Raw genomic sequence first — 23336 nt, 5'->3', positions numbered from 1 at the left:
GTAAGAAACCATTTTGGTCTGGTTGAATAATGTTGTTCAAAATCTTTTTAAAGCATTCTGCGATTGCTGTGGAAAATATTTTGTAGTTGGTATTTAATAAAGAAATGGGTCTGTAGTTTTCCAAATATTTTCTCTCTTTATTTTCTTTTAGAATAATAGTTATATAGGCTTTGGACCATGTTTTGGGGAGTTTGGTATTTTAACCTGATTCTAGGTTTGGTTTTTTGCCATATAAATTTTAAGATAATTTTATTGAGTTCTCTGAAAAATTTTGTGTCTAAATAAATGGGAGCTATTTGGAATAGATATAAAATCTTCAGGAGGATACTCATTTTAATCGCCGCAATTCTTCCTAAAGAGGATAATTGAAGATTTCCCCATTTTTCTAAAGTTTCTTTTGTCTCTACTAGTAGTTTATCATAGTTGTCTTTTTTTAATCAATGTAACCTTATTTGTTAAATTCAGGCCCAAATATTTAATGTTTTTTGTTACTTGCAAATTTAAGATTTTCTCCAATTCTATATTCTCTTTTTGAGTCATGTTTTTAGTCATGATTTTGGTTTTTTGTTTATTAATTTTTAACCCCAAAAACTCCCCAAATTTTTCTATATCCCTGAGTAATTTCAATCTGGATTCCGATGGATCTTCAACAAAGAATGCCATGTCGTCGGTATATGCCTGGACCTTGTATTCCTGGTCTTTAATTCTGATGCCCAGTATCTCACTGTTACCTCTAATCCTGTTTAACAATATTTCTTGAGTGGTTATGAATAATAGAGGAGATAATGGGCACCCTTGGCGGACCCCTTTGTTTATGTTAAATTTTTCTGTAAAGTCATTATTAACCATCACTCTAGCGGTTTGTTGTAAGTATATGTTTTGCATAATCTTTATAAAGTTGTTCCCGAAGTCTAATTTTTGAATTAATTGTAAGAGATATTGCCAATTAAGATTGTCGAAGGCCTTTTGTGCGTCTAGGAAAGCCAATACTACTTTTTTACCTGGGTGTACATCACAATATTCTAAAATATCTAAAACTGTTCTGGTACAATTTTTGATTTGACGGCATGGAAAAAATTCGTTTTGATCTTGGTTAGTAATTTTATTTAAAATTTTCTTTAATCTGTCCACCATAATTGTCATTAGAATTTTGTAATCCGCATTTAATAATGATATAGGCCTGTAATTTTGAATTTTATCTCTTTCTGTTTCATTCTTCGGGATAATTGTTATGTAAGATTCCCTCCAAATGTCAGGTATATCTGCTTGTTGGAATGTTTCATTATACAATTCTAATAGTACAGGTTCAAAGATATGACTTAGCTGTTCAATTTCACACTCAATCCACCTCCGGAGTTTGGTATGAGCTGCCCAATCAATCAAGGTAAATCCTCTTCTCGTTCAGTTCATCTTTCAATCAAATCAGAACCAACAATTAAATTAATGGATTCTGGGGAAACGAGTAACATAAGCGTCCAGATCAGGTTTCTAAACAACTCCTATCTGTATGATAGGAGTATTATCTTTCTCACACCACTCGCTATCGCCGCTTAAGTAGTAGCTGGGTCCCTTCTTCTCGAATCCTGGTCCAGCTTTTTTTTTAAAAAAAATCCATCAGAATCTGTCTATTATTTCTATTATAGTTCTTTCACTTATTAGATTATTAGAGTGTATAGAATGTTCTATTATGTAAGAATCCCATAAATACAATACAGCTTTCAGCTTACAATAAAACGGGTTGATCTGCCAATCTGGTTGCTTCCTCTTTTTCGTGGCTGTCAAAGCTTCAGGTCCGCCATACTTTTCAGCGGCGGCGGATGCCTTTGAATCCTAATAGGGAGGGTTCCCTTCGCATCGATGGTAAATGCCTTTAACCCCACGATGCCTGGTTGTCCCTCTTTTACCCACGTCGTCCTCCAGACGATCTGTGTCTCGCAGGATCTCAGAAAACAAAGGAGAAAGCAGTCTCGGGAGGGAGAGGTCCCCTCCTTGCGGCTGCTGTATCCTCGAGCTGCCACTGCTTTGTTACTTAACAGAGACATTGGGTTGTTAAATCACTGTGTGTATATATTCCAGCTTCAATATCAGCCAATTGAAGCTTGGCACTAACACCACATAACTTTGGAATATTAAGAGAATATAACTCATTTATTATGCTGATACAAATCCTCTATTTTAAGTTGTTCAGACCCTCTAGATATAATCTTTATTACAGAATTTTTCCTTTTGCTTTGATTTATACCTAATTGTCATTCTTCATATTACTATTATTCAAATTTGTATCTTCGTATTAATCTGCTTGATAATTTCACTATTTCATAGTGGGGGGAAAGTTATCATTAGCTAGAATATAAAATATAAATGGTGGACTGTCTTCAAATCACTAGTAAGAAATAGCAGAAAAAAGTACGCCTGGTAATCCAAAAGCTGTATATTATCAAAGCAGTTGTGCTAGGAATTATGATTAAAAAACAGTTCCCTTTCCATATATATCTTAAGTTCATCTCCCTAGTAGAAGACATTTCTGTGCATGCACAGACGTACTCAATACACTTGAGAAAATTCTTGAAAACACTTCTCTGAACCTTGGAGAAATCCATCCTCCTCAGTGAAAGTTCTAAAAAATTTGCTCAGCTCAAATAAATGATACATTAATTATGATTAAATTGTAAGCTTTAGTTTTGCTGCAAACCATATAATTAGAAAGCTTTACCTTGTTTTTCAGCTGTACAAGGTTCAGGTGTCATTTTTAGAACTGTGGAAGTTACTTTACATAAAGAAGGGAACACTTTTGGATTTGTAATTAGAGGTAAGTCCCCCTTAATAATTTATTTATCAAAAAGTTTGAGTTGTTTAACTGTCATATTGTATGCTTTCATCCATTATATACACTCCTCTTATTGCTAACATGGCTGAAATTATTGTATGAAAACTTAGTTGTAATCAAATACTATGTTTCCCTGAAAATAGGACATATTTTTTTGAACTCCAAAATATGGCATTGGCCTTATTATCGGGGGAGGTATTATTTTTGGGGTGCAGTAGGCGGCAAGTGAAGGACTGGATGTCCCATGGCATTCCCTCCCTGTTCTTGGCGCCAGCTGAGTGGCTAGCCCACTGCTGCTGCCTCATTGAGCAGGACTCTGCAAAGCTTGTTGTGCCATCGCATGCACAAATTGCAGGACTATTACAAGCATCATACCACCATAGCTGGGGTCCGCCTGCCTTTCATGCAGGGAAAGGTACAGCCTTGCAGAATCCTGCTCCACGAGGTAGCAGTGCTGGCATGACGAGTCTGAGAAAGACTCATTTCTGGCAGATGCGACATATTGGGCTGTGAGATGCACATCCTACCTGACACTTGTGGCTCCGTCACATTCCTCGGTGGTGTGTCTAGAGAAGCCCATTGTAAAAGAAAACTTGCAAGTTCGAGAAGTTTGATCAAACTTGCAAGAAGTTTTCTTTTACAAAAGAGTTCTCTGGACACAACGCTGAGGAACACAATGCAGCTACAAGTATTAGGTAGGATACATGTCTCACAGTGGGGTACAATTTGGAGGTGGCAGGTGAGGCGGGGCGGGAGATGTGCATCCTACCTGAGACTTGTAGCTCTGTCATGTTCCTCAGAGAGAGAGAGAGAACAAGCGACAGGCAGGTGTACGCACACCCTGCAGGACTGGCTCAGCTGCTCTGGACTCTGCCTTCGGCGGCATTTTGAAAAGCGCTCCTGCCTGCGAGGAAGAGGAAGTGAGCATTGATGCTGCAGATAAGAGCGTGTTTCAAAACACCGCCAGAGGCAGCATGTCTAGTTTAGTTCCAGGTCCAACTCCAGGCATTACCATATAGCTAGAGATGCACTTGCAGAGGGGCTAATCCCCTGACTGGGGTTTAGAACCCGAAGAACCAGAGTTTGGGGGAGAGAAAGAAAGAAAGACTTCTGCTTTTGGATGAAGGAAAGCAGCAGAAGTCTTTTTTTCTCTCTCCCCTAAACTCTGGCTCTTCAGCATCCAAACCCCAGCCAAGGCAGTGGCTGCTCTGTGAGTGCGCTTCCTGCTCTATGGTGATGGCCATTGGATGCCTCCCCTTACCCCTCCTCCTCTCCACTCCAATCTCCCCACGGTCCTCCCACTTGAGCACTGATTGATCGGAGTGCCTGCCAGCATGCCTGGGGAGCCCCTCCCCCTTGGGATGACAATTGAGCTGGACTCACTGGAAAGGGGAGCCTTGCTGGACCCTGGGCTGCACTCCCTTCTACCCACAGACTCCACTTATTCTTCCCAGGTGCCCGGCAGCAAGACTCTGGGCAGCCCTAACAGACACAGCTCGGCCAGCCTAGCCATGGCCAGTACTACCTGCCTGTAGCTGAACTTGCCCTACTGGAGGCTGGCTGGGGCTTCTGTATGTGGCAGCAGTGAGGATAGCAACAACACCTGCAGCACCTCATCCATTCCTGCCCAGCAGAAGTAGGCGGTGACAAAACCTGAGCTGACAGCCAAACATCTTGGGTGGCGGAAGGAAGTGTACATAATACACAATGCTGTATCCGCATAGTAACAGCCGGCCGCTTAGAGCCGCGCCGCCGATCCCTATCCAAGGTGCTGATAGGGCACGCAAGCCCCAGTTACAATGTAAGCGGGAAAGTTCCTCTGTATTGATTGGTGACTGCCTCAGGCAGAGAGTTATATAAAAAGCCTGTGTATTGACTTTTACTTTTAAGCCTGTACCTGCCCTGCTGGCACGTTGTTTGATTAAACGACCATGTTCTAATAAAGGCCTCAGTTATTATACTGGTGACGAGGGTTCGAATTTGGCATTACGGATTTCTTGTTACATATCTACAGTAAGTGAGGATGTCTGTGCAACTTACTTTTCCCCCTTTCAACCCACAAGGGGAGACGTGGGACTCTTATGTCGCCCGGTTCGACTGTTTTTTAATTTCAAATGGGTATACTGAGATTTCTGATGACCGGAAGAGGTCCCGAGATGTTTGAGACGGCCAGAGCCTTGTTTGCTCCGGTCTCAATACATGAGGTGCCTTGGCAGACTTTTCTGTCAACTTTACAGGACCATTATGCCCCGGCCCCTTCCCGCTGTGCACGAAGGTACAAATTCTACCAAAGGAACCAGGCAGAGGGAGAGTCAATTAATGACTTTGTGGCCGCTCTCCGCCGGGCGGCTTTATGTTGCGAGTTCTCTGATTTAAATGATTATTTGCTGGACAGACTAGTGTTTGGAATCCGGGATGGTCGTCTGAAGCGGCGCCTTTTAGCCACCTGAGATCTAACTTTTCAGACGGCTTTAGCTGAGGCTCGTGCTTTTGAGCTGTCCACACAATCGCTGGCAGCCATGGACAGCTCCGTGAACTCTACTGCCAAGTGGCCTGCCGTGCCTGAGAAACCAAAAGCCAATGCAGAGAAAGAGGATAACAGTGAGGCTGAGGAAGAGGAAGTTTGCCGGATGGGAGCTTCCCGGGGCCGTGAGCCTCCAGCTGCTCGCCCCCGTCCCCCTCTATCTCCGTGCAGGGGTTGTGGGGGCAGCCATTTTAGATCTAATTGCCCCTTTAAAGACGCGGCTTGCCGGCGTTGTGGTGCCAGGGGGCACATTGTGAGGGTTTGCCGTTCCCGCAAGTCCCCTCCTGCCGCAGCGAGGGAGCAGAGGGAGTCCCAAGGTATCAATCCCCGATGGCAGAGGAGATTTTCTTCAAATAGGAGGGAGGATTGCAATGCGGTTTACAGCTGTCAGCACCCGGCGACCACTTATGTCAGAGAGACGTCGGATTCATCGGAGAAGATCTCAGTGACAGTTCGTCTCGGGGACGTGTCATGCTCCATGCAAGTGGATACCGGCTCTGCACATTCATTGGTTTCCTGGGCCACGCTGAAGCGGTGTGTGCCTCGACTGAGTAAGAGTCGCCTACAACCTTGTAATGTGACTTTACGGGACTACCAGGGGGCCCCTATTCCGGTTCTGGGCGAGGGTAGATTCCCTGTCAGGTTCAAGACTTTTGTGGGCAAATTGCCTCTGATTGTGGTAGACGGGCCATTTTCCAACCTTTTGGGGTTAGACTGGTTCAAGTCTCTGGGGTTGTCTGTCTCGGGGGTTAATGCTGTTATTGGGGGGGTGTCTGTTTTTACTGAATTAGCTAAGGAATTCCCCTCAGTATTTGATAACAAGTTGGGCTGTTACACCGGAACCCCAATCTCTTTTAGCCTTGACCCTCAAGTGCCCGCAGTGCGGCTGAAAGCCCGCAGAGTGCCCATTCCCCTCAGACCAAAGGTTGACTCTGAATTGGACCGGCTGATTGCCCAGGGAGTGTTGGAGCTGGTTGACCAGGCGGCATGGGAGACCCCATTGGTCATCGCTTTCAAGGGGGATGGGGGTCTAAGGTTGTGTGGAGACTACAAATGCACTGTCAATAAGGCACTGGCTCACCACTCATACCCACTGCCAGTGGTGCAGCAGTTACTCCACACCCTCGGGAATGGTAGGGTCTTTGCCAAACTCGACCTGTCCCAAGCATACCAGCAACTCCCCGTCGACCCCATTACTGTGGAGGCCCAGTCAATCATCACACACAGGGGGGTCTTTAGATGCCATAGATTAAAGTTTGGGGTCTCTATTGCCCCTGGAATATTTCAGGGATTAATGGAGCATTTATTATATGGGCTGGAGGGCACGGTGCCCTACTTTGATGATGTCCTGGTCTCGGGGAGTTCCGAGGACGAATTGCTACGGAGAGTTAAGAAGGTTCTGACCAAGTTTCAAGAGGCGGGGCTGAAACTTAAATCTACAAAATGTGTCTTTGGGGTATCAGAGGTTGATTTCCTGGGGTTCAGGGTGGATGGGAAGGGAATCCATCCCACCCCGGAGAAAACGAAGGCAATCTGGGATGCTCCCAGACCCCAGTCTAAGGAGGAACTACAGGCCTTTTTGGGGCTTTTGAATTTTTATGCGGTTTTTATTCCGCATAAGGCTTCGGTAGCGGAACCATTGCATTGGCTGCTGGACATGCGATCTACCTGGCGCTGGGGTGAGCGGGAAGAAGCTTCATTCAGAGCGGTCAAGGGAATACTCACCTCGAATAGTGTCCTGGCCCAATATTCCCCCAGTTTGCCATTAGTCCTCACCTGCGATGCCTCCCGGTACGGAGTGGGGGCAGTCCTTAGCCATCGCTTGCCAAATGGCTCTGAAGCCCCTTTAGCGTTTTTTCCCCGAACCCTGGCCACGGCGGAAAGGAATTACGGGCATATCGACAAGGAGGTTTTAGCCCTAATTGCGGGAGTCTGCCGTTTCCACGAGTATTTGTACTGCAGGAAATTCGAGTTGGTCACTGACCATCAGCCGTTATTGGGATTATTAGCCGGTAACCGCCAGAGCCCCACGGTGTTGTCCCCGCGCATGACGCATTGGATCGTGTTTTTGGCCAATTATACCTATACCTTAACATACAAACCTGGTCGACACATTGCTCATGCTGACGCTCTCAGCAGATGCTCTCTCGCAGAGCTTTTGACAGACCCCGCTCCTGCTTGCTCAGTTTTGGCTTTGTCTGAGGGACCCTTGGTTTTGGCCGCTCTGGAGGTGGCAAGGAAGACTGGAAGAGATCGAGTTTTGGCCCAGGTGAGGCAATGGGTTTTGAGAGGGTGGCCAGCTTCTGCCCCAGCGGACGTTTATGTTCCTTTTTTCCGTTGCCATAGTGAGTTCTCTGTTGAAAAGGGAACTATCCTGAGGGGGGGAAGAGTGGTTATTCCGGCTAGACTGCGGAACCAGGTATTGGCGCTGCTGCACAAAGGTCACCCTGGCATTGTAAGAATGAAGGGTCTGGCAAGGGATTATGTCTGGTGGCCAGGTATGGACAGAGAGGTGGAGCAGTGGGTCGCAGGTTGTGCTGAGTGTCAAGAAGGAAGATCTTTTCCTCCCTGGGCGGAACCTTTGGTTTGGGAGCCACCATCTGGCCCCTGGACACGTTTACACGTTGACTTAGCTGGCCCCTTCCTGGGGCACACCTTTTTGGTTACAGTAGATGCTTTTTCCAAGTGGGTGGAGGTGGCTCAGTTAAAGTCCACTCAGTCTCAGGAAGTTATAGATTCCCTGATGGCCCTCTTCGCCACGCACGGGTTTCCAGACCTTCTAGTTTCGGACAATGGGCTGCAATTCACTTCTGTTCTATTCGAGTCTTTCTTGGCGGCTGCAGGAATCCGGCATGCATTGTCCTCGCCGTGGCATCCGGCCAGTAATGGCCAGGCAGAACAGGCAGTTCGGTCGGTAAAAGAGTCCCTTAAAAGAATGTACCAGGGTTCGTGGAAGGAGAAGTTGGCAGAGTTATTATTAGCCCAGCATTCGACCCCGTGCGTGGCCACAGGTAGGACATCGGCAGAACTTTTGATGGGTCGCAAATTACGGATTGTCCTGGATAGGCTACACCCTGGGTACATGGCAGCTGTGCGTTGGCCGGAAACCTCGAAGAGAGAGATATCTGTGGGGGACGCAGTGTATGCCCGCAATTACTCCGGGCATAAGATATGGGAAAAAGGATCAGTATGCAGGGAGCTTGGGCCCCGTTCTTACGAGGTAGAGCTACAGGATGGTCGGATTTGGAAGAGGCACCTAGACCAAATCCGGCGGGACAAAGGAGAAATTTGCGAGGAGCCGGGGGTCACTGGAAGTCCGGGTAAGAGTTCCGTGGAACCGCCTACAGCTGCCAGAAATTCCGGGGAAACGGCCGCCGCTGACGGCCAGGTTACAGAAGAGCTGCTGAGTTTACAACCTTGTATATTGCCCTCTGTAGAGCCCAGGCGATCCGAAAGGATCCACCGCAGACCACTGTATTTACAAGACTATGTTTGTGCTAACCAAAGGGATAGGAGTGCTGTATCCGCATAGTAACAGCCGGCCGCTTAGAGCCGCGCCGCCGATCCCTATCCAAGGTGCTGATAGGGCGCGCAAGCCCCAGTTACAATGTAAGCGGGAAAGTTCCTCTGTATTGATTGGTGACTGCCTCAGGCAGAGAGTTATATAAAAAGCCTGTGTATTGACTTTTACTTTTAAGCCTGTACCTGCCCTGCTGGCACGTTGTTTGATTAAACAACCATGTTCTAATAAAGGCCTCAGTTATTATACACAAGACATGGAATATTTTTGCCGAATGCAAGAAATCTTTTATCTTTTTCACTTCAAGAGGCTGCACTTCAAGTCTCACAAAGACTCATTTCTAGCCGAGTTTGGAAGAGAGAAAGATTTCTTGTGTCTCGTTTCTCTACTGCCCTACCCCTCTCCACCTGGTACTTCCTCTTACCAGCCAAGTTTGGCAGGCCAGATTCGGGAGCTGAACATGCTGCCACTGCCCAGGAAGAGAACAACATGAGAAATGGGCTCTCTCGCAGCACCTCCTCTCTCTCCTCTTCTCTTGAGTGGCAGCTGTACGTCTGGCTCACTAAATCTGGCCTGCTGATCTCTGGACACTCAGCTGCCACTTGGGAGAAGACAAAGAAGAGGCACTGTGAGAAAGCCCATTACTCACGTTATTTTCCTGGGTGGCAGCAGCTCATTTAGAAGTTTTTCTTTACATTGGAGCTTCCCTGCAATACCTGCTGAAAAAGAGAAGCAGTGACCTGCCAGACTCTGATAAGATTTTTTGTTTTGGAGTGGGGCTTATTTCAATGCATGTCCTGAAAAGCTTTATTATTGGCCTTTTTATCAGGGCATGTCTTATTTTCAGGAAAACACAGTATCGTTTTATGGTTTTCATGAAATTAGTCGATAAATATAACCAGATTCTGCTCATTAGATTTATGAAACAGCCTCATGAATATTTAAGTAACATTAAAAACAGAAATGGGAAAGAAAACTTACGTTCAAACATTCTAAACATATTCGAGATAGTAAAGGTAGATGTAGATTTTGATACACGTATAAGTATGTGTTCATTTTATTGCCTTTCCTAGGTGGAGCACACGATGACAGAAATAAATCCCGTCCTATTGTAATAACATGTGTTAGACCTGGAGGTCCTGCCGACAGGTATGTTTCATTTTCTGGAGTGCCCTTATACATATTGATATTCACAAATAGAAAAATATAAATACAAAAGGTTGAAGGCTGAATCACTGAAGTTAGTTAGAATTACAAAGCACATAAGACACTGTCATGTATAATCATCCAATCTATAAATTACACATTTCATTATTTGTGTTATAATAAGCATTGCATAACACTGCATGATATGAATTTTAAAGAAGCATGGCTTCTTTGATTAAATAGGGTTTAATATCTGAATGTTTAACAAGTGTTTAAAATAGGTCAGAGAACAAAATACAAGTTTAACCTGGGTTTTTTGGTAAAATTGTTTGCAAAAATTTTATTTTCATTCTAGGGTGGGTTTTTTCATTTTTGAGAAAACAGAGCTTTAATGTTTTTAAAAAACATACTTTAGGAATGGCTTAATACCTTATGAATATTTATTCATAGTACCATTAATTCTATCTGTATGTCCTCCAAAACCTCTAAGCAACATTTACCTTTACCCTTTTTTCTGGGAGTTTAAAGTGGGATATACCAACTTTTGTCCTTTACTTTAGTTTTATTCTTTTAACATCAACCCTGCCAGATGAGAGTTAGAGAAAGACAATGATTAGCCCAAGTTCACCCTGTAAACTACAAGATCTTGGGAACTTGAACTTAATTTCCCAGGTATAATATAACACCTTGACAATTACATCAGTTTCCTATTATTATCCCCTTGAAAACTCATGAGAGTTTTCAAGTGAGTGAGTGACTAAATAAAGGTAATCTGTTAGACAATTTAGCTAAACATTTCTTTCTTTTTCAATAACTGCAAATATAGACGTTTTCATATTAAGTCATATTACCATATTTTTGGACCATAAGACACACCAGAGTATAAGACACATCTTTAAGATTTTGAAGAGATAAACTAAAAAACAGTTTTTGCCTTTCCCAACCCCCAGGGTCACTCTGCAGGCCTCCCAAACTTTCTGCCCCCATTTTGCAAAAAAAAAAAAATTGGGGGGAGGGCATTTTTGCGAAAAACAGCCCATTTTTCACTTATTTCTTTGCCTTGCCCAGTCCCCAAATCCTCTGCATGCCCCCCCTTTTTTTTGCAAAAACGGGCCTGTTTTTCACCTCCCAAACCCCCCACTCATCACGTTTTTGCCCTTCCCACCCCCAGGAGCATTTTGTAGGCCTCCCAAACCCTCTGCATGCCCCTTCTTTGCGAAAACAGGACATCCAGGACAGGATTTTTGGAGGCCAAAAATGGCTGAATAAGATGCACCAACATGTCCACCTTCTTTTGGGAGTGGGGAAAGTGTGTCTTATACTCTGAAAAATATGGTAAGTCATTTAAATAGCGATGTATATTGCTGTCCTGCAGTTAATCTGATTGAGTGATGCTTTGTGATTCTTATAGCTCATTTAAAATGATATTGAATTGTATGCAATTTTTTTGGCACAGAAAAGGCCCATATTAATTTTTTTATACAGGTAAATTCTATCAGTAGAATCCAGAGTCCAGATAAATGTTAGATACAGTAACCTCCAATTGTGAAGTGTTCTATTTTTGTTTTTCTGTTGTTTTTTTTATTTTATATTTTTCTAGTATGTTATTTTGGCACAAACCGTCGGCATGAGTGAGAGGGATACTTGTTTCTATCTGCCATACAGTTGCAAAAGTACAAGCCAGTTATTGATGAGGAAAATTTTGTCACTTTTTCTCCCTACCTCCTCGTTTGTTGATAGCTCATCACTTGCTATGTGTTCTTATTTGCTCCAACTGCAAATGTTTTTTCATGGATGGAAAGATAACAGTACTTCTTCTATAGAACTGAATGCATTTTATATAAATCCCAGAAAAGAAAGATTATTCCAATACCATGCTGAATAAGAAAAAAACAAGACCTTTTATAAGAGAATAAAAAATTGATTTTCAAACTTGCACATTTTTAAATGGAAAGTATGAGCAACTACAATTTCTAAAGACTATTTTCATTGCTGGCAGACACATAATAAGATTCAAATGACAGATCTAAATTTTCCATGATTGCCAGTGCACTACCAAAAAACACCTTTTTACAATCATTGTTTAGTGACCACAATGGGACTGGCAGCTATCACTTTTGAGCTTGAAACCTTGCCCCTGTCTGCCAGATCTTCTATCTCAGGCCCCAAAAGTGCTTTTTCAAGAGGCAACTTGTACTTCCTGGTTTTTCTTTGAAGACGTTTTGCTTCTTATCCAAGAAACTCCTTCAGCTGAATTGCCTCTTTAAAAAGCACCTTTGGGACAACCATGACCTGAATGACAGAATATTTATAAATCTAACTCATAATTAAACTAGGATGATCTGGAACATGTTATGCTTAAATTTTTGAAATGAAATATTTTACATGCAAACCTCTAGTAAATTTTAAGAGAACAGCCAATTGTGTTGGATGTTAAGAAAGAATCCTAGAAAATCTAGATATTTTCTCATAATTTTCTAAGAAACATTATATTAAATGAATAATGACTGTTCTTTTTCAGAGAGGGTACCATCAAGCCTGGAGACAGGTTGCTCAGCGTTGATGGAATTCGGCTTGTTGGAACTTCACACAATGAAGCCATGTGTATTCTCAAACAGTGTGGGCAAGAAGCAACTCTGCTAATAGAATATGATGTCTCAGTTATGGGTATGTTGAAATACCAAAATTTAATTTTGGAAACCATCCATTACATTTTATAGTTCAACTTTTAGAAGCTATTCAAATATGTTTATTACTCTTTCCTCCCCTAGCATAGAAATTCCCTTATTGCTAAATCTCATTAATTTCTCTAGGTTCATGAAGGGCTGAATTTAAAGTCTGATTATTTTATGACTTTCTAGATTGAAAGAATATCATAAATGAAATCAATTGGTAACATTAATTAATTCATATGAATCATAGAAACATAGAAACATAGAAGTCTGACGGCAGAAAAAGACCTCATGGTCCATCTAGTCTGCCCTTATACTATTTTCTGTATTTTATCTTAGGATGGATATATGTTTATCCCAGGCATGTTTAAATTCAGTTACTGTGGATTTATCTACCACATCTGCTGGAAGTTTGTTCCAAGGATCTACTACTCTTTCAGTAAAATAATATTTTCTCATGTTGCTTTTGATCTTTCCCCCAACTAACTTCAGATTGTGTCCCCTTGTTCTTGTGTTCACTTTCCTATTAAAAACACTTCCCTCCTGGACCTTATTTAACCCTTTAATATATTTAAATGTTTCGATCATGTCCCCCCTTTTCCTTCTGTCCTCCAGACTATACAGATTGAGTTCATTAAGTCTTTCCTGATACGTTTTATGCTTAAGACCTTCCACCATTCTTGTAGCCCGTCTTTGGACCCGTTCAATTTTGTCAATATCTTTTTGTAGGTGAGGTCTCCAGAACTGAACACAGTATTCCAAATGTGGTCTCACCAGCATTCTATATAGTGGGATCATAATCTCCCTTTTCCTGCTTGTTATACCTCTAGCTATGCAGCCAAGCATCCTACTTGCTTTCCCTACCACCTGACTGCACTGTTCACCCATTTTGAGACTGTCAGAAATCACTACCCCTAAATCCTTTTCTTTTGAAGTATTTGCCAACACTGAACTGCCAATACAATACTCAGATTGAGGATTCCTTTTCCCCAAGTGCATTATTTTACATTTGGAAACATTAAACTGCAGTTTCCATTGCTTAGACCATTTATCTAGTAAAGCTAAATCATTTACCATATTACAGACGCCTCCAGGAATATCAACCCTATTGCACACTTTAGAGTCATCGGCAAATAGGCAAACCTTCCCTACCAAACCTTCCCCTATGTCACTCACAAATATATTAAAAAGAATAGGACCCAGAACAGATCCTTGTGGCACACCGCTTGTAACCTGACTCTGCTCAGAATACTCGCCATTAACAATAACTCTCTGATGTCTACGCTTCAGCCAGCTGCAAATCCATTGAACTATCCAGGGATTAAGTCCAATCTTCACTAATTTATCTATCAGCTCTTTATGTGGAACCGTATCAAAGGCTTTGCTGAAGTCCAGGTAGGCAATATCCACGGCACCACCTTCATCCAACACCTTTGTGACATAGTCAAAGAAATCAATGAGATTAGTCTGACATGATTTGCCTTCAGTAAAGCCATGCTGATTTGGGTCTAATAAGTTATTGTTTTTTAGGTGCTGATTTATCCTCTTTTTGAGTAGAGTCTCCATCATTTTAACTACAACTGATGTCAAGCTAACTGGCCTGTAGTTACCAGCTTCTTCTCTACTGCCCTTCTTGTGAATAGGCACAACACTGGCCATTCTCCAATCCTCAGGAACTTCTCCTGTTAACAAGGATTTCATTCAAATGGAGTTTTTCATTCAAATGGAAATAAGGAAATAAGGATTTGCATATATTTTTGTCAGTTCATTAAAAATGGTCAATACAAATCCTTCAGCATGTTTGGTGATAGAAAACGGCAGAAATTATAAACAGCATGGATCTTGAAATTAAACTTTGTGGTGGAAGCTCATCTTCCCGAAAAGGTTAACGAAGAAATTCTTAAAAATATATTTATAGTGCTGGAATGACAATGCATTTTATTTGTCTTCCCCATAAATCTTTTTTGGTTAAAAATATTGTGATTTGCTGGTACTTTTAGAAACTTTTAAAAAGGTGATATGACTTCCAAACTTTATGTGACATGTAACACGACAATTGAATTTATCTAAAAAGAGAATAGTATGAGAATCTTACTCTTAGTTTAAGAGCCAATGTAAGTTACATAAAATAGCATGAACTTTATATTTATTGTATTCGACTTGTAAGCCGCCTAACTATATACCGTATATACTCTAGTATAAGCCGACCCGAGTATAAGCCGAGGCACCAGTTTTTGCCACAAAACTGGGAAAACTTATTGACCCGAGTATAAGCCGAGGCTAGAAAATGCAGTGGCTACTGGTAACTTATAAAAATGGAAACCAATAAAATTACATTAATTGAGACATCAGTAGATTAAATGTTTTAGAATATTTATTTTAAAGAAAACCAGTAAACTAGCTCTGTAAATTTAAAAGAGGGTAAACAAAAGCAATCTGGTAATAACAATAAATTAAAAAGTAAAAAAAGTAGCTCAATCAGCAACCAAGCAAAAATATATTTTTAAACCTAACCCAGGGGTCTTTAAACTTGACAGTTTTAAGACTAGTGGACTTCAACTCCCAGAATTCCTGCACCAGCCATGCTACTTCAGAAGTAGGAGTTGAAGTCCACAAGCCTTAATCTTTCCAGGTTTGAAGACTCTTGCATTTTTAACCCTAACCCAGGGCTCTTTAAACTCGACAGTTTTAAGACTAGTGGACTTCAACTCCCAGAATTCCTGCACCAGCCATGCTACTTCAGGAGTAGGAGTTGAAGTCCACAAGCCTTAACCCTGCTGTTCTGTTCGAAAAAAGTTACAAATCTTCTGTTCTGGTCACATACAACCCGGACCGAAAACTCTTCATTTGAAGTGCTTATGTTTGGTCAATTTGAAAACTGTTTTCACTTGGAAAGTAGTCTGAACATTTCTGCACACAATGATATGAAAATTGAAATGAAAAAAGTAAATCTTATTGGTTTATTTTGCGGATATAATGCACGCCCCCCCCCGTTTTTGTGAATTTTTTTCAATTTATGGATAGTTTTGCTAGCAAAATACATTCTATTTTACTAAAGTTGGTGTGGGATTTGTAGCTTGAACATTTCTGAACATAATGATATGAACATTGAACTGGAAAAATTGATGCATATTGGTTTATTTTGCACATAAATGGGCCCCCATGCTTATACTCAAATAGGCTTATACTCGAGTAGGCTTATACTCGAGTATAAGACAATATGGTTTTATATTCTAAAATAAACCAATAAGAATCATTTTTTTCAGTTCATTTCTATTTTTCTTATGTTCAGGATTGTTTCAAAAGGATATTCCAAATATTTCTAGCCAAATATGTATAAAAAGTGACAATAATGGCACAAAGCAAGGCCGAGGGGGGGTGGCCCTTTTGTGGCAAAAATAAACCAATAAGAACCATTTTTTTCAGTTCATTTATATTTTTCTTATGTTCAGGACTGTTCAATTTAGTATATCATACCTTTTGGGGGAAAATTCCTTAGGGATTTGTAGCCTTAAAAAATAGAAATTGACACGAAATTCAGAAAGGATGGGGGGAGGGGCTTTTTGATCAAAATAAAAATATAAGTCTCAATTTTTCTAGTTCAATTTTCATATCATTATGTTCATAAATGTTCAAACTAGTTTTCCAGTTGAAAACGTTTTCAAAAAGATCAAATTCAAGTACCTAAAAAAATCATTTTTGTCCGGGTCTATATGACCCGAACAGAGTAAACATGACTTTTTTTTTGCCCAGAAAAAACATTTCCCCCCCACCCCCACAAATATTTTTTTGATGATCAGCATTGTTAAATTGAGTAAATGAATGCCTAAGATTTTAAAGAATATTTTGGATTTGGAGCATAAAAAAATAAAAAGTGAAAATGGATGCAAGCAGCCAAGGGGGGGGGAGGCCTTATTTCTGATGTTAAAAAACCAATAAGAATCGTTTTTTTCAGTTCCTGTATATTTTTCTTATATTCAGAAATGTTCAAGCTACCAATCCCACACCAACTTTAGTAAAATAGAATGGATTTTTCAAGCAAAACTATCCATAAATTGAAAAAACATTCACAAAAATGGGGGGGCATGCATTATATCCGCAAAATAAACCAATAAGATTTACTTTTTTCATTTCAATTTTCATATCATTGTGTGCAGAAATGTTCAGACTACTTTCCAAGTGAAAAAAGTTTTCAAATTGACCAAACATAAGCTATTCAAATGAAGAGTTTTCGGTCCGGGTCGTATGTGACCCGAACAGAAGATTTGTAACTTTTTTTGCCCAGCAAAAACTAAGCCCCCCACCCCCCAAAAAAAATTCTCATAGAGAGAACCCCTGAAATGATGAAAAGTCATGAAATTTCAAGTTTCAGATATGCAGGGAAAATGTTTTACAGGGGACTCAAACTTGGTTTCGGGTCACATACGACCCGAACAGAACAGCAGGGTTTAATGAAGACTCTTAAATTTTTAACCCTAACCCATGAGTCTTTAAACTTGAGTTTTTAGAAGTCTGGAGAGAGTTCATGCCGTCCCCCTGCCCCTTTAGCTTGCTGGCTCGCTGGCTGGATCTCCCACCCCTGATCCTCCCTCCTCCTCGTCTCCCTTTATTGCCCCATGTGTTCTGCGGGGAAGCTGATTTGCTAAAGAGATCCACTTGGGATGGCAGCAGGGAAAGGAGGAGGAGAGCCAGAATAGCCCACAGCCACGGGGGGGGGGGAGGAAAGAGCTGTCCTCCTCCTCCTCCTCCTTCTCCTCGTTTCCCTGCTGCAATACCAAGTGGATCTCTTTAACAAATCTGCTTTTCTCTCTGGCTGGGGGCTTCTAAAGCCTGGAGAGAGTTCATGCCATCCCCCACTTTAGCTTGCTGGCTCTCTCCTCCTCCGTCTTCCTTTATTGCCCCATGTGTTGTTAGGGGAAGCAGATTTGCTAAGGAGATCCACTTGGGACGGCAGCAGGGAAAGGAGGAGGAGGAGATCCAGAATAACCCACAGCCGCGGGGGAGGAGGACGAAAGGAAAGAGCTGTCCTCCTCCTCCTTCCCCTGCTGCTGTACCAAGTGGATCTCTTTAACAAATCTGCTTCTCTCTGCGGCTGGGGGCTTCTAAAGCCTGGAGAGAGTTCATGCTGTTCCTCCCCCCCTTTAGCTTGCTGGCTCTCTCCTCCTCCGTCTCCTTTTATTGCCCCATGTGTTGTCCTCCTTTTCCTCCACGACTGCAACTGACAGGAGAAAAGAAAAGAGGAGAAGGGGAAGCAGCCGACAGCATAATTATTTATTTAAGTATTTTAAAAATAAATTTAAAATCCTTGTAGCGGCAGGAGAGAGAGAGAGAGAAACGAGCCTTTTTCAGTGGTTGTTGGGAGCTCCGGCGGGAGAAAATGAGCTTTCTCCAGCCGCCCAAAGGAAGAGGAGTTGGTCCCGAATTCACGTGTATGCTGCAGCGGGGCAGCTCTGCCCGGCCAGCCTACTGCTCCTCCTGCTGGAGCTCTCAATGCCTACCAGAGAAGGCTCGTTTCTCTCTCTCTCGCTCGCTCTCCTGCCCGCTACAAGGACACCACGGCTCATCTCTCGCTTGCTCTCCTGCCACGTTGGGAGCTCCAGGGGGAGGAGCAGTAGTTCAGCAAGGCAGAGCTGCCCCACTGGAGCGCATACGAGGATTCGGGACCAAATCCTCTTCCTTCTTCCTGGTGGCATTTCTGCAAGGATGGTCTCAAGCATCCCCCCCTCCTGAAGACAGACCTTTCTCTCCCCCCACTGCCCCTCCGGCATTTCTGTCAACGTCTCGCCCCATCACCAATTCTTCAGGCGGCTCCGTTTTTGAAACAGCAGTGGATTCCTGCTTCTGTCTTCTCGCTCCTCCCCCCCCACCTCACCGGCTTCCCATTGCCTTTTTTCCCTCTTGTGCGCCGTCGGAGCAGTTGGTTGGCGTCTTTGCTTGAGCTGGGGAGAGGAGGCAACGGCCCCACCCTCCCCATAGCCACTTCGCTCGGAGTGCCCTTTGCCTTTGCCCTTAGAACTGGAGCTTCTGTCTTCTCGCAAGTGCCTCCTCTCCCCGGTTCAAACAAAGGCGCCAGCCAACCGCTCAAACAGCGCGCAAGAGGGGAAAAAGGCAATGGGAAGCCGGTGAGGTGGGGGGTGGCAAGAAGACAGAAGCAGGAATCCACCCCCACCTCACCGGCTTCCCATCACCTTTTCCCTTCTCACACACCATTGGAGCTGTGGGAGGGGTGGGGCAGGTGCCTCCTTTCCCCGACTCAAGTAAAGGCACCAGCCAACCATAGCCCTGAGAGCTCCGGCGCCGGCATTGTTGGAGCCGCGGAGGGTGTAAAAGTGTGACCTCCACAGCCCAGTCCCTGCATCTAGCCCTCCCAAAGGCACCCCCGAAGCTGCCTCAGCAGGCACCTGCCATAGCTCCCTCACCCGCCCAAGCCAGCAATGCCTGGCGGGCTCCCGCAGGGTGCCCTCTTGTGGTGATTCGGCGTCCTCTTGTGGTGACCCGAGTATAAGCTGAGGTCGGGTTTTTCAGCCCATTTTTGGGGCTGAAAAACTCAGCTTATACTCAAGTATATACGGTATGCTTACATCAGGTGTATGTGTGTTTGTATAACTTTCTACAAGACTTTCTACAGAAATTCTAATTGCATTTTATTATCAGTAACAAATTTACGTGCAATGGAGGGGCAGCTGAGTTTTAAACGGCTTTGAAAGTGGGCTGAGCCTCACTTGTTTTCCCCCTCCCTGCTTTCTTGCCTTTCCCCCCCCCTGATATGTGTGCGCTCCTTCCTTCTCTCCCCCTTTAAGAGTTTGATTACAAAGACATGAGGGAGGGAGGGAGAGAGAGAGAGAGAGAGAGAGATATGCTGTGTTAGAGATGTGGTATCAGTAATGAAGAGGTGGCTACCTGCAGGACTGGCTCAGCTGCTCTGGGCTGTCTGATGCTTGCCTTTTCTTCTTCACGGGCAGAAGCGTCTTTTAAATTGCTGGAGGTAGAACCCAGAGTAGCTGACAAGCTAGTCCCTTTGTGTGTGTGTGCACCTGCCTCTCACTATCCTTCTAGCCGTGATCCTAATTTTCGCAATGCTGCAATTTCACTGAGGCTTCCCTCAGTGAGAAACCCCACCTCTGGACTTCCATTGCCATTTTCGCGCTGGTGGGATTCCCCTGCTGGGAATTCCCTGCAGCATTGCAAAATCCGGAGGTGGGGTTTCCCATGGAGGGGAGCCTCAGGGGAATCCCACCAGGGGAAGGGGCTGGTTTGGCAGAAGACAGGAGGGGCCATAAGTGTTTGGGTTTGGGTTCAGCGAACTTACCTAAACTCCGCCGCCAAGTTGGGTTCGCCCAACACTGTAAATGATCCAATCTGCAGCAAAGAAGATTTTTGTAACTTTAAAACTAAAAAAAAACCCTTAAAAAAACTTTGGAAGTAAGCAGCAAAAGTTAATTAGAATACAGATTTTTGAAAGTTTTCAAACAAACTAAAGGACTAAACTAAATAAAAAGTATGACTAAGAATTCTCTTTAGGAAGAGGAAATATATGAGATAGGTCAATTGGTTTTCTGAGATAATCACCATGAGATGGGTTTTTAAACTGTGCTACATTTAATTGAAGTTGATTATTCTAGACAGCAATTATGCTTTTACAAGATAAAATTTTAAATAGGAGAATTGTACAAGATCTAAGAATATTGACTAGAGGTCAAAACCCTCCCTCATTTTGTGTGCATGTGCATGATGTGTGCAATGCCTGTGGAAAAGAAGAGAGGGTTCAATTACTCAATAAATCCCATCATTTTGACTTCCTCCTCCCTTCTGGTTTTAATGAACCAACTTTTAAAATACTAGGTATTCAGTGATTATGTTTTGATGCTCCATGTGATATACTGTATTATTGTCATTCTTATAAGCTCTAAACAGAAAGCAATAAAAAAGAAAAGGTAATGCTCGTAATTCATTTACAGGTAAACTTTATCTTCCCCAAAGAAAAAGAAAAAGAATTTGGTTTGTATACTACAACTTTGAAATGGCACTAACAAATCCAAATCACATTCTTTCTAGCACTTTGGAAACAATGATCTCATTAAAATTGGTTGCATAAACATAGCTACCTCTAGGAGGTCTCATTAAAATCAGATGCATAAACATTAAAATCCCTAGGGGAGAGGCTAAAGTGAAATTTAATTATTATCAAACAAATACTGATAAAGTTTTATTATCTGAATTAACAAGAGAGAAGAAAAGTTCATATAGTTCTGAAAACTATTCATGAAAAACATTTATGTTCATTTTTTAAAAAATTTCTCTGAGTAGTGAAAGTCCATGGAGAATAGCAAGGGCCTTAGTTTTATCAGATGAAATGTCATGGCAGATTTCATAGCCATAGTCTGATAATATCATCTCAATTTAACAAAACTACATATCTTTGATTTGCCTTTGCACAAAGAACTTCTCTTTTCTTCATCACACTCTTTGATACCAAAACTATCTTGTTTGGCACAAATATAACCCAGAGGTAAAATGATTAAATTCCCTGATACTAAATTCCTTAATATAAACATACATAATAATAATAATAATAATAATATCCTGTTGGTAACTAATCCCATATTTATTTTATTTTTAATTTTTTCTTATTATTTATAGAACCAATATATTTTGCTGTGTTCTGTCCAGATTGTAGTTTTCTGTCCATGTATGAATTTCACATGAAGACTGTAATATATTTCTGGGATTCCCAATTTCTTGGGAACATTTCACTGCTTTATAGGATCAATATGGTCAAAGCCTTTTATAGTCAATAATATACACATTAACTTCTTTTTGGATTTCTTTATTATCCAGCACGTATCAGCAATAAAGTCTATTGTTGCTTAGCTTTTTCTAAAACTAATTTGGACATCTGTCATTTCCATTTCCATACAGGGATTTAATCTGCATTAGATGTTCCTAAACATAATTTTGCTAATAAAATGAAATAAAATGTTTTATGTAATAGTTTGCATACTACCTTCTGTGATATTATGATACAAATTTGTAGAAGGCACTGTTGTATTTCATGCACAGAAGATTTCCTGTTGTTTGCTATGATAGTTGATGCATTCAGCCTTTATTTGGTGGCATATATTTTTGCAGTGGTTCTTAAAGTTTGCTATGTAGCCAGTTTTGTTTTTCTGTCAGGGAGATTTTTTGGGAGGGTTGGAGCTTCCTTTGGGGGTTTTTTGGTTTTGGTAGTTATTAGTGGTATGTGTAGTTTAATAGTTCTTTTGATTTCAAGCGAGAAAATGTTATAATGGTCATTGGCAGTGTTACAGCCAGAGAATATAGTTTGTCGATCAACAGATGAGAAGTCGGCATCATATCATCTACGACTAGATGACAATTAGCACAGGTGCCCCCCAAGGCTGTGTACTCTCACCACTTCTCTTCTCTCTATACACTAATGACTGCATCTCAAACGATCCACCTGTTAAACTACTGAGGTTTGCAGATGATACAACAGTGATCGGACTCATTCAAGACAATGATGAATCTGCATACAAACAGGAGGTTGAACAACTATCCTTGTGGTGTGACCAGAACAATCTAGAACTGAACACATTCAAAACCATAGAAATGGTGGTAGACTTTAAGAGAAACCCTTCCACCCTTCCACCTCTACTAGACAACACAGTATTAACAGTAGAGACCTTCAAATTTCTAGGTTCTATCATATTTCAAGACCTAAAATGGTCACGTAACATAAAAAACATCATCAAAAAAGCACAACAAAGAATGTTCTTTCTGTGCCAGCTCAGGAAGCTCAAACTGTCCAAGGAGCTGCTGATACAGTTCTACAGAGAAATCATTGAGTCTGTCATCTGCACCTCTATAACTGTCTGGTTTGGTGCTGCATCCCAACAGGACTGACACAGACTTCAGAGGATAATCAGAACTGCAGAAAAAACAATTACCGCCAACCTGCCTTCCATTGAGGACCTGTATACTGCACGAGTCAAAAAGAGGGCGGGGAAAATATTTACTGACTCCTCGCATCCTGGACACAAACTGTTTCAACTCCTACCCTCAAAACGTCACTACAGAGCACTCCACACCAAGACAACTAGACACAAGAACAGTTTTTTCCTGAATGCCATCACTCTACTAAACAATTAATTCCCTCAACACTCAGACTTTTTACTAAATCTTCACTTCTATTTCTACTAGTTTTTCTCATCATTCCTATCATTCTTTTCTTCCCACTTAGGACTGTATGACTGTAACTTGTTGCTTGTATCCTAAGATTTTTATTAATATTGATTGTTTCTTCATTGCTTATTTGACCCCTATGACAATCATTAAGTGTTGTACCACATGATTCTTGACAAAAGTATATTTTTCTTTTATGTACGCTGAGAGCATATGCACCAAGACAAATTCCTTGTGTGTCCAATCACACTTGGCCAATAAAAAAATTCTATTCTATTCTATTCTATTCTATGACCTCTAGGTGCCTTCCAACCCTGGATTACCCTCTGAAGCTGCGTCCAGTACTAGGTTTATAGTCCTTCCTTCCTCTCCTTTTTTCCTTCCTTCCTTCCTTCCTTCCTCCCTTTCTTTTTCTTTTTCTTTCTTTCTCTTCTTTCTTTCTTTCTTTTTCTTTCTTTTCATGAC

The 23336-nt window shown here is 42.0% G+C and overlaps 1 protein-coding gene across 4 annotated transcripts in view; it reads left to right on the top strand.

The window, feature by feature from the left end:
* Positions 1 to 23336, top strand: part of GRIP1 (glutamate receptor interacting protein 1) — a 585000-nt gene that overhangs the window by 464758 nt on the left and 96906 nt on the right. For all 4 annotated transcript variants that reach the window (XM_070755655.1, XM_070755656.1, XM_070755657.1 and 1 more), the window contains 3 exons: positions 2726 to 2809; positions 9945 to 10020; positions 12539 to 12684. In XM_070755655.1, the coding sequence (XP_070611756.1) occupies positions 2726 to 2809; positions 9945 to 10020; positions 12539 to 12684 (306 nt within the window). The remainder of the gene's footprint in view (positions 1 to 2725; positions 2810 to 9944; positions 10021 to 12538; positions 12685 to 23336) is intronic.

Source organism: Erythrolamprus reginae, chromosome 6 (genome assembly GCF_031021105.1).
Source record: "Erythrolamprus reginae isolate rEryReg1 chromosome 6, rEryReg1.hap1, whole genome shotgun sequence".
Taxonomy (NCBI): Eukaryota; Metazoa; Chordata; class Lepidosauria; order Squamata; family Dipsadidae; genus Erythrolamprus; species Erythrolamprus reginae.
This window is presented reverse-complemented; position numbering and strand designations above follow the sequence as displayed.